The sequence below is a fragment of the Petaurus breviceps genome, unplaced genomic scaffold, assembly GCF_028583685.1.
Source record: "Petaurus breviceps papuanus isolate PSGF00001 unplaced genomic scaffold, PetGlider_PUasm1.0 207, whole genome shotgun sequence".
NCBI lineage: Eukaryota > Metazoa > Chordata > Mammalia > Diprotodontia > Petauridae > Petaurus > Petaurus breviceps.
The window spans coordinates 29,961,378-29,972,808 of NW_027185850.1; the positions used below are offsets into that span (position 1 = coordinate 29,961,378).

Sequence of the window (11,431 nt, forward strand, 5' to 3'; positions counted from 1 at the left end):
GACAGAAGAGGAAATTGACAGATGCTGAAGGGGATGTAGAGAAATAGGGACACTAATGGACTGTTGGTAGAGTTGTGAACTGGTCCAACTATTCTGGAAAACAATTTGGAACTATGCCCAAAGGGGGTGTAAAGATGTGTATATACCCTTTGATCCAGCAAAACCACTGCTAGGTTTGTAATGAAATGTCCCGGGTTGTTGTGAGGATAAAGCAGTATAATATTTGCAAAGTGCTTTACAAACCTTGAAGCACTTATATTAATGCCATCATTCACTATTAGCCAATATACCACATTACCTCTTTTGATGGAAAGTTAGGGGATCTAAGAACTTAGATACAGAAATAAAACAAGATTTCTTATTTTAAATAAAATTTATTTTAGAATAGAAACATATCTTTCTCAAGTGGTTACAATAATCTCTCCCTTTTTGAGGGGGGAACGTGGCCCTTGAGGAAAGAGCCCAAGTCTACCTGGCCCCTGAGATGAATTAGTCAGCATTGGTGTGGTACTAACTCTCTGATTACCCCCAGAAGGATTTGCTTAGAGCCAGAACATCTAAGAGCAAGGACTTTAGTCTGGAAAGGTTGTAGACAACAGGGACAGGTTGTTCAGGCCCAAGGCCTGTGTCTGGGAGCAAGAAAGTTATTGCTCTGGTATATGGGCCAGTGAGACATGCACAAATTGGAAATATTTGTTATGTGCAGTTTTCAAAGTTTTCCTTAAAAACACACGCACACACACACACACACCCTGCCGCCGCTGTGGCCACTGCCAACATCGCCACCTCCCCAATCCCCCCCAAGGATACTCATATCTTGTGGTTCTCGAAGTGACAAGATGTCTTGCCTTTCAACCATCACTAAAACTAAACGGTCAACCCTCCCTCCATCCCTCCACTCTCACTACATTGGTTTTTTTTTTTGTCCTGACTTTTTGAACATAAGCTATGCCAATTGGACAACATTGCTTCTCCCTATAGTCTTTCTTCATTGCCTCATCTTTCCTATTTCTGTCTATCTGCTGCTGTCCAGGTCACTAGGGTCTTACTGAGCACAAAGTCAATACCCTACCTTTGTATGAGAGTGAATGGACATCAGTCTTTGAACAAAGCTCAACATGCTGCTCTTAGAACTGGCCATTAGGGATTCCAGCATCGGAATTTTCTCCTGGAGAAGTGAGGAAGTGAAAATTTCCTTCCAGTGGGGCAGCTAGGTAACACAGTAAATAGAGCACTGGCTCTGGAGTCAGGAGGACCTGAGTTCAAATCTAGCCTCAGACATGTAACACTTACTAACCGTGTGACCTTGGGCAAGTCATTTAACCCCAATTGCCCTGCCTTCCCCCCTCTAAAAAGCAAAAAAAAAAAAAAAAAAAAAAAGAATTCCCTCCCAGAGTCAAGGAAATAAACTCCTCTCTCTTCAAATCTTTAGCTCTTAAGGGATGAAAGAAAAGAATCTATACAATTATATTTCAGCCAAGGGAGAGACCAGTAATTGTCTTCTGAAAATGCAAGACTTAGATGGGATGGGCAATGACAGCAGCTTATGTTGAGATTTTCTAACAAGGATTATCAAGTAGGATTAAGTATATTGTGTCTGTTCGCCTTTCTGGTGTAGTCCTTTAATACCTTTAATACAAGTCTTCATGACATGTCCACATGCATGAGTATAGTTTGGTACCTGTGAAGAAGCCATGTAGCTACCAGTGATTTGTGTTGGCTCACATGGCCAGGGATTTCCCTCTCAGTCCTATGTAGCCCATTTCTGGAAACAAGCCCAGGATTTGGAGGAATGTGAACAGTCATGGCATCTTGGCTGGAACAGCATCTCTGTGCAGATGATTCTCTTGATTGATTTGTCAGTTCTAACCTCCCTGCTGTCCTCTAGTCTCACATCTCCAAGTACTTCTTAGACATCTCAGATGGGATGTATTGTAGATGGGATGTTTTAACCTGAAGTTCCAAAAGTGAATTAATTATTTTTCCTCCCAAGCCCCCCCCCCCCTTCCAAACTTTCCTATTAATGTCAAAGGCACCACTGCCCTCCAGTAACCCAGGCACAAAACCAAAATGTCCTCCTTGACTACTCACCCTCCCACCCCCACCACGTTCAAACTGCCACCAAGGCCTGGCTGTTTTACCTTCACAGCATCTTTTGGTTATTCTCCTTTTGTTCCTTTGACACTGCCACCACCCTGAGTCAAACTCTCATAATCTCATAGCTGGACTGTTACAATAGCCTGCTGATTGGTTTGCCTTCCTCATGTGTCTCCCCACTCCAGTCCATCCAGTATCCAGCTGTTATATTGATCGTCCCAAGGTGCAAGTGTGACCCTGTCATTCCCCTATTCAGTCAACTCCAGTGACTCTTGTTTCGAGGATCAAATACAAAACCTTCTGTTTGACCCTTTCTGACCTTTCCAGTCTCCTTACACCATTTACACCCCCATATACAGGCAAGGCCCCTATTCCCGGAACAAAGTGATCTGTCTCCTAACTATGAGTCTTCTCTCTGACTGTCCCCCATACCTGCAAGGCCCTCCTGTCTCATCTCTGCTTCCTGACTTCTTCGAGTCTCAGCTAGAGTCTCACTTCCTACAAAAAGCCTTTGTCCGTCCTCTTTAATGCTCTCTGAAATGTATCTTGAATATCGCCTGTTTGCATGCTGCCTCCTCCATTAGATTTTGAGTTCCTTGAGAGCAGGGACTATCATTGGCCTTTCTTTGTATCCCCAGTGCCTAGCACAGGGCCTGGCACATAGTAGGCACTAAATCAATATTGTTGTCCTCTGCCCAGAAGTCCCATCAGGGAAAATGTCATAAGCAAACTCATCTAGCATCATTCCTTCATTTTATCCTTTCCTATCTCGCTCATTCACACTTTAATTCAGCCTTTATTTCCTGAGCACTTAGTGTGTATAGGGCCTGTGCTTAGCAACATTGTGGGGAATGCACAGATGAACACACAGATCCTGCCTTCGAAGCTTAATTGCATGACGTCACAAGCAACTTGATTATATGCGACAAACTTTGATTGGCCCATCCTGTTTTGCAGTATATCAACTGTGGGAACCTGGAACAGCTCCTGGACAGTGACCGACATCTGCCCTGGACTGTGAGAGTGAAGCTGGCGTGTGATATAGCTATGGGACTCCGCTACCTTCATTTTAAGGGCATTTTCCATCGGGACCTCACGTCTAAGGTACAGAAAGGATGAATCTTTTGAACGATTGCCCCTGTCTTCTGACTGACAGGCTTGACTGTCTTGTGTCTTTCTTCCAGTCACAGTGCTTTATAATGGTCATAGAATCCCAGAGTAGGCTGGAACCCTGGAGTCACTAAATCAGTTCAGCCAGCATTAATGAAATGCCTGCTATGCGCCAGTACCCTGCTAATTACTGGGAATACAAAGAGGGCAACAACCACTTTGCCCTCGAGGAGCCCACCTTCATGCTAACAGGAGACACATATAGGATGTATGCAGGGGAAAGTGGAGGCCATATCAGAAGAAAGGGTATTAGCATTGAGGAGAGGGATTGGGAAAGGATTCCTGGAAAAGAGAGAATGTGAGCAGAATCCTTGAAAAAAGCCAGGGAGAGAGAGAGAGACAGAGACAGACAGAGAGAGAGAGACAGACAGACAGACAGAGAGAGAGAGAGAGACTTTGAATGCCAAACAGAGCATTTTACATTGATCCTGGGAGGGATTCAGAGTCACTGGAGTCAATTGACTAGGGTGATGACAGGGTCAGACAGTTTGACAACTGAGTGGAAGAAAGGTTTGCGTAGGGAAAGACTGGAGGTGGGGAATCTAACCAGCAGACTGTTTCCTGGTTCAGGCATGAGGTGATGAGGGCCTACACCAAATAAAGCGGCAGCTGTTTCTGGGGGGAGAAGAGGCCATATCAGAGATACTATGAAAAAAGACAGTAGCTGGTCAAAGCATATACACAGTTTCATAGCCCTTTGGACAGAGTTCCAAATGACTCTCCAGAATGGTTGCATCACTTCACAACTCCACCAACAGTGCATTTGTGTCTCAGTTTCTCCCCATTCCCTCCAGGATTTGTCATTTTCCTTTTCTGTCTGAGGTATACGCATGTTGTTGTTGTATCCCCTATTAGAGTGTTGAGTTTCTTGAGATCAGGGACGGCCTTTTGCATGTCTTTACCTCCCCAGCTCCTAGCATATAGTAGGCACTTAACAAGTACTAGTTGACTTGACCAATAACTGGGGTGAGGTGCGGAGCAGGGAAGGCTTTCTGGGGAAAGTTGTAAGAGGGTCTTCTCAACTCTCAAGATGTCTAACCCTTGCTTCTCTGTCTTATCTCTAAACGAGGTTCTTTTAGCCTAAGGCTTGGAGCTCACATTCTGATTCTGGAGATTTCTGGCCTCGAAAATCAAAGCTAGCTCTAGGCAGAGGATGACCTAGGATGGCTTTCCTCTTTTGAGATTCTTTTCCCTTCCCTTTGTGTCTAGAAAAATAGAGATAATCACAGCACCTATTTCCAGGGGTTTGTCTTAGGGAACAAGTGAAATAATAAAGTGTTTTACAAACCTTAAAGTACTGTATACTTCCTTATGATGACGATGAAGATGCTGCTGCTGCTGCTGCTGATGTAATTTTCCCTTCAGGACTGGGATCCCTTGATCCCAGGATCAAGGGCAGCAATAAGGCCATTTTTCTTTTCTCATCCTTCTGGAGCTCTCTTGAGCAGCCTTTCTCACTTTCAATCCTTCATTTTTCTCTATATTCTCTTCTCTGTAGCTTACCATGACACTACTTTCCCCTGACTCTTCTCCTACCTGACTGCTCCTCAGCCTCCTTTACTGAATCTTCATTCAGGTCAGCAGCTTCCTGGGCTCTGTTTTGGGCCCTCTGCTCCTTTCCCCCTTTACTATTCCTCATTTAGTGATTTCACCAGCTTCCATGAATTCAGTTTTCATTTCTATGCTGATGATTCTCAGATCTACTTTATCTCTCCTCACTTCTTATCTCTGGATATCTCACACAGGATATCCCACAGCCATTCTGAGCTCAGTGAATCCAAAACTGAACTAATTCTCTTGTCCCCTCTTTCTAACTTTTCTGTTAATGTAGATGGCACCACCATCCTGCCAGTCATCCGATTCAAAACCTAGGTGTCATTCTTGATTCCATTCTTTCCCATCCCCCTCCCAGGATCCAGCAGTTGTCAAGACTTGTCGATTTTACCTTTTTAACATCTCTCCTGTACAGTGCCTTCTCTTCTCTAGCATTGCTACCACCCTCGTGCAGATACTCATCACTTCAGCACTGGACTGTTGCCATGGTCTTACGGCTATTCTTCCTGCCTCAAGTCTCTCCCTATGCTCGTCCATGCTTCACTCAGCTGTTATTATTTTCCTAAAGAACAAGTCTTATCATGGTGCTCCACTATTTAGGAGACTGTGGGAGTTCCCGATTCCAAGATCAATATAAATTCTCCGGTTTGAACTTGTATGTCCTTCATAACTTTGCCCCTTCCTACATTCAGGTCTTCTTAGACTGTCTCCCTCCACATACTCTTCAGTCCCTTGACACTGGCCTTCTGGTCTTTCCTCATACATGACCCTCCGTCTCCCAGCTCTGCATGATCACTGGCTCTCCTCCATGCCTGGAACTTTCTCCCTCCTCATTTCTCTCTCTTGGTTCCTCTGGCTTCCTTCAGGTCCCAGCAAAAATTCTGCCTTGTACAGGAAGCCTTTCCCGACCTGCCTTCACATTAGTGCCTATCCTTTGCAGCTTGGTTGGACATAGCTGTTTGTGTGTAGACTGTGAGCTCTTCGAGAGCCCCCACTATGTACTCGCCTTTCTTGGTATCCCTGGCCTTAGCACAGGGCTGGCACATAACTGGTGTGCATAACATTTGCTTATAGCATCTACTTAATGCTCTACTTGTGTAGTCCTGTGCAAGAGACTGGAACACCAGTGAGGGGAGGACACTGCCTACTCTTGAGTTTCTAGTCTTTTGGGGGCCTGATTCATTAGAACGGGGTGGAATGAAGTGGACAATATGCTGCATTCTGTCACTCAGACTGCAAGGACACATGTGGGCTGGTGGCCCACAGAGCCTTGTGACTGAGAAGAAGCTTGTGCCCCTGAGTGCTGGCCACTGCCTTGACTCTCAGTGAAGTCTACACTTCCTCATCACCTTAGCAAGATTTAGCATTTTATTTTCTTTGCAACCTCATGGCTTTTGATAGTCCCCTTAATGGGGAGATGGGCCTGTTGAATGACTGAGGCCCAGCCCCCAACTTGTTCTCCTTCATTTTTTCAGCTGACTTGCTTAATAATCTAAGCTCTCTTTGGGCCTCTAGTAAGTGTACCCATTTGAGATTGTCCCTCCAGTACTTAGCCTGGCTCATAATTGATGCTTTATAAATGCTTATTGACTTGACTTCTCTTCCAATTCTGACTTTATGGGAAGACAAACCAGGGCATATCATATCAGAGCTATTGATGGACATAAATTTCAAGGTTCCCTGTTGCTTTATAACCCACTGAAATATTAATAACTAAAATTACAGTGCTTTATGGTTTGCAAAATGCTTTAGAAATTTATTATTTGATCCTCACAACAATTATGTGAGGCAGGTTTTATTATTCTCATTTTACAGATGAGGGAACTGAGGGTATAAGGAGTGAAGTGACTTGGAATCAGTAAGACTTAGGTTAAAATTCTGACTCAGATACTTAATAGTTGTGTAAGGGGCCTGGACTCAGCGACCTCTCTGGTCTGATCCAGCTCTAAATCGTCAGAATGAGCTCCCACCAGAAGCAGTCTTGGAGCTGAATCCTGCAGAAAGAGGGCTTTTATGAGGCACAGATGAGGAGGGGGGAGCATTCCAGGTATGGGGACAGCCAATGCAAAGGCATGGAGGTAGGAGATGGAGCACTGTGTTTTGGTAACAGAGGAGACACCCGCTTGGCTGGACAGTAGAGTGTGGGAAGGGAAGAGGAGTGTGACAGACTCTTCTATTTTGTGGTAGAGGCAGTAGGGAGCTACTGGGAGTGGGGGGAGGGCTGACACGATCAGATCTACACAGGCAGCTGAGTGGAAGACAGAGCCACCTTAGAGCTCAATCGTCCTCCTGTGTGTTGGCTCCTCCATTAGAGTGTAAACTCCTTGAGAGCAAGTACTATCTTACTTTCCTAGTTATACTCACAGCTTATCAGGTGCTAGGCATATAACTAATGCGAAATAAATATTTTTTCATTCGTTCATTCATTGGAGTTTGGAGAAACTGGAGGCAGAAAGGCCAGTTAGGAGAGTATTGTAATAGTCCAGTTGAGAGGTGATAAGAGCATGAGCTAGGGGCTGAATTTGTGAATAGAGGGGAGGGTCAGTTGCAAGAGCTGTTCTGCAAACAGAAATAAGATTTGGCAACTAATTAGATGTGTGGTGTGAATGAGAGTGATGAGTCCATAATGCCAAGGTTATGAACCTGGGATCCTGGAGGGATGGAGGTGGCTTCACTAGAGGTAGGAAAGCTTGGAAAGGGGGGAAGGAAACAAAAAAAAAAAAAACAAGATGTCTCTGAGACACCTCACAGGCAGCTGATTATGTGAGGATCAGAAAAGAGGGAAGGGCTGGATTATAGATGTGAGAGTCATCTGTACAGAGATGATGATTAAACCCATCAAAGTACTCTTGTGAGCAAGTGCTGTGCTGGCCTCCAAGAAGTATTCTGAGGCCAGAGAAAGACCCCTAACATGAAAAGGAAGAAAGGATTCCCAGCAACAAGCAATTGTGAGTTCTTCCTTTGTATATGGGATCTCCAGGCTTGAACCTGCTTTCCCTTTTACTGTGTATACTTGTGGGAGAAGGTATCATAGACTTGAGAGGGATATTTGTACCAACTTAGTAAATGTTTATCTCTAAAGGCTATTTAAGGCCAGTTGATTAAAGTGATTCTCAACTGATAACTTGAGGGAGAAGCATGCCAGTTGGGACTTGAGCACATATCATTAGAGAATCACCCCTAGTGGTTAAGTACTTCTAAAACCCTGAGAGAGTGAGGGAGCCAAGCCGGCGTGGGAGCGAGGATCTGCAGAGCTAACGAGGCCTCCACATACCAGCTGCTGCTGCTGCTGTTGAGTTGTTTCAGTCATGTCCAACTCTTTGTGACACAACTTGGGGTTTTCTTGTCAATGCACAAGATATAAACAGTGTAAATGAAAGATAATCTCAAAGAAAGACACTATCAATGGGCAGATGAAAGGAGGCCTTCTGTAGAAGGTGTGGCTTGAACTGAACCTTAAAGGAAGCCAGGGATTCGAGGACGTAGAAGGGAGAAGAGGACAGTGTTCCAAGCATAGGGAACAACCAGTGCAAAGGTAGGGAGATGGAAACATGGGAATGCTAATGTGTGAGGAACACAGAGAGGGCAGGGCAGCTCAGTCAGCGTAGTGAGAAAACTGGAAACTTAGGAGGGGTCCAGATACTAATGCTTTATTGGGTAGATGATTTTATATTTGATCTAGCGCTCACATTTAAGCACTTAGCACAGGGCCTGGTACACAGTAGGTGCTTATGACAGACCAGTCCTGGAGGGATCCCTGATAAGGAGCCACTGGAGTTATTGGGAGGGAGGGGTGACTTGATCAGACTTGCACTTCAGGAAAATCATTTTAGTGGCTGAATGGAGTATGGATTGGCTGGGGGAGAGACTCGAGGCAAGCAGGCTTACCAGCAGTATTGCAGTAGTGTTGATGAAGGTGTGCCCTGGGGTGGGGGGTGGGGGCAGTGGCAGAGGAGAGAAGGGGGCATATTAGAGAGAGGTTGCAAAGATGAAATTGACATGTTTTGGCACCAGATTGGATCTGGGAAGTGAGAGGTGGTATGGAGGCCTAAAATATTTGGGGGGAGGGTGATGTTCTCAACAATGCTAGTTTTAGGTGCCTAAGCTCTAAAAATTGCTGGTATTTCTGTGTGGAACTTGATTGTATGCATGGTTCTTCAATCTTCTTGGGAAGTGGTAGATATGAATCCCATTTTGCTTTTAGAAAAGTATTCCAGCAAAATCTGTGCCTTAAAATCAGCCAGGGTGCTCCACCGGAGGGCAGACACGTACATCTTTGTCTTCATATCTCTAGTGCCTTGTACCGTGCCTTGTTCATAGAAGAGATGTAAGGGCTATGAATTATTGAAGGGGTAAGCTGGCCTCATGGAGCAGCCCCCAAACTAGCTGCTGTAAAAGTTCTCGTCCTCTGAGATAATCAACACAGCTGTCCTTGGTTTGCTCTAGACAAGAGTTGCTGGCCCTGCTCTAGAAAGGCTGGTTTCCCTTCTTTTACTGCCCATTTCCTTCTCTAGGCCACATGCCCTGCTCATTGGAATAGCTTACTTCTCATTCTTCATGTTGGAATTCATGGGACTGTCCTCTGAGACAGATTTTGTTCCAGGAAGAACCACATAAATATGGCAGTTACAGGTTCCTTCGTGCTTATTGGAGGTCCCTGGCAACCATGTAGGCATAAAGTCTGTCAGACTAAAAGGCATATCAGAGTCAGAACATCTGAAGGGCAGAGTGGGCATGGGGAGGGGGTCCATGGAATAATTGGCTGGGGCACTGGGGGAATCTGGATGTTCTGCAGTGAAAAAGATGGAGGTGTAATTGACCGGGAGACATGAACCAACATGGCCCTGTTTACTAGCTTGTGGAGTGTTGAGCAAATTCTTTCATCTCCCAGTTTCCCAATTTGTAAAATAAGATTAAACTTAGATTTTAATCAGTGTTCCTTCTGGTTTCAGGTCCTCTGGCCATATCAGTTTATCTCTTTGCCCCTCTTTAGTGGGGCTTTCAGGCTGATTCTCTGGAATCAGAAAACCCAGCCCAAAGTTGACTCAGTAATTAATTAGCTAGCCAGCTAATTGCATTAGTTATTAATAGGAATGTGGACTGGAATAGCTATAGCATTGCTCTAGGGAGCTTCCAATGAGGAAACACCCTCTAGCAATGCAGATTGAGCCTTGTCTTCAGCTTCTGGACTGAGAGAGTTGCCTAGCACACAGAAAAGTTAAGGGGCATGTGTAGGGTCCCCTCCCCCCCAGTTAGTATAGACAGGTAATGACTCAGGGCCAGTGTTTGGCATCAGCTTTTCTACTACAGTGGCAGTCTCTGAAGGCAGGGGCTGTGACCCCATCCCTTTTGTGTCTCCTAAAAGCCTCCTGAAGACCCTGTGTGGTTCCATGATTTAGTTACTGGACTCCTAGAGTGTGCGGAGGTTTCTCAGGGCTTTGTCTGTTAGGCACCTTGTACAGCATGAAGCAGATACTCTGTTAGGGTTTCTGAGGCTGAGATGAAATCTGCTCGATTAGTGTGGCATCTGCTGTCATCTCCTTGTCCTGAAGAGAAGCCAGGGCTTCCTGGGCCTTCAAAACATACTTTCCTGCTGGGCAGCTCCAGATTTTAGGCAGAATCACATGGTGTTAGTGGGCAGTCTTGAAAATGGAAGGCACTGCCTTAGAAGCTGTTGGGCTCCTCCTTGTTGGGAGTCTTCAAACAAATGTTGTTGACCTCTTGTTGGGAATGGATTCTTCCTCATGTCTGACTTCTTGCTCTTAGACTCTGTGTTTCTAGGCTAGCAGGCCTGGGAGATGATAAAGTAGAATTTCAAGATCTTAGCATTCAGGGGAGAAGAGCTCAAAGGCTCCTAAGATCTAGAGTTGCAAGGGCTCTGAAATATCCTTTGACTAGGCCTCCTCATTGTACAGAGGAGGAAACTGAGTCCCAGCAAGAGGGAGTGACTTACTTTAAAGTAGCGTGAGCAGAATTTGAATCCAGGACCTTGGATTCCATTGGGCTTTAAATAAGAAGGACTTGGAAAAGTGAGAAGAGGGTAAGCAGGAGACATGGTGAGGCTATCAGATGGAGGTGGGGGAAAACATGAGGCTCAACCAGGCTCACTCCTTGTAGGGAGTAGATTATGTGATTAGTGTCCAAGAGGCTGCTGTATTTATATGTAGGTCCCAGCAGCCACCATAGCAGCTGCCCTGCCCTCAGAAATCCAGGATGGAGGCCACATCCTGGACGGTGCCCCTTTGGCTCTTTTCTGAAACCAGATCGTTTAGACAGCTTATGTTCATCTTTTAGCAGTGGGGCCCCTATGGCTGTAACTGTGGCCCAAGTCTGTATTTTTTCCACTGGGGCCTTTCTCATTTTTGGCCACTCCTGTGACTGATGGAGGGCTCAGGTAGGGGTACTCAGCACTCCTCCAAGGAGCCTACTTGGGAATAGCAACAGACGCTACCTTCCAGCTTATTGTGAGGATCAAAGAAGATAGTATCCATAAAACACTTAGTGCAGTGCCTGGCACACAGTAAATGCTTGATAAATGCTTTCCTCCCTCCTTCCTTCCTTCCCTCCTTCCTTCCTTCCTTCCTTCTTTCCTTCCTTCCTTCCTTCCTTC

General features: G+C 45.4%; 1 protein-coding gene across 1 annotated transcript in view; it reads left to right on the forward strand.

Annotated features, from left to right (window-relative positions):
• LOC138165031 (dual specificity testis-specific protein kinase 2-like) overlaps positions 1-11,431 on the forward strand; it is a 147,326-nt gene that overhangs the window by 121,016 nt on the left and 14,879 nt on the right. The window contains exon 5 of the mRNA XM_069093103.1: positions 3,055-3,201. Coding sequence (XP_068949204.1) covers positions 3,055-3,201 — 147 coding nt within the window. The remainder of the gene's footprint in view (positions 1-3,054; positions 3,202-11,431) is intronic.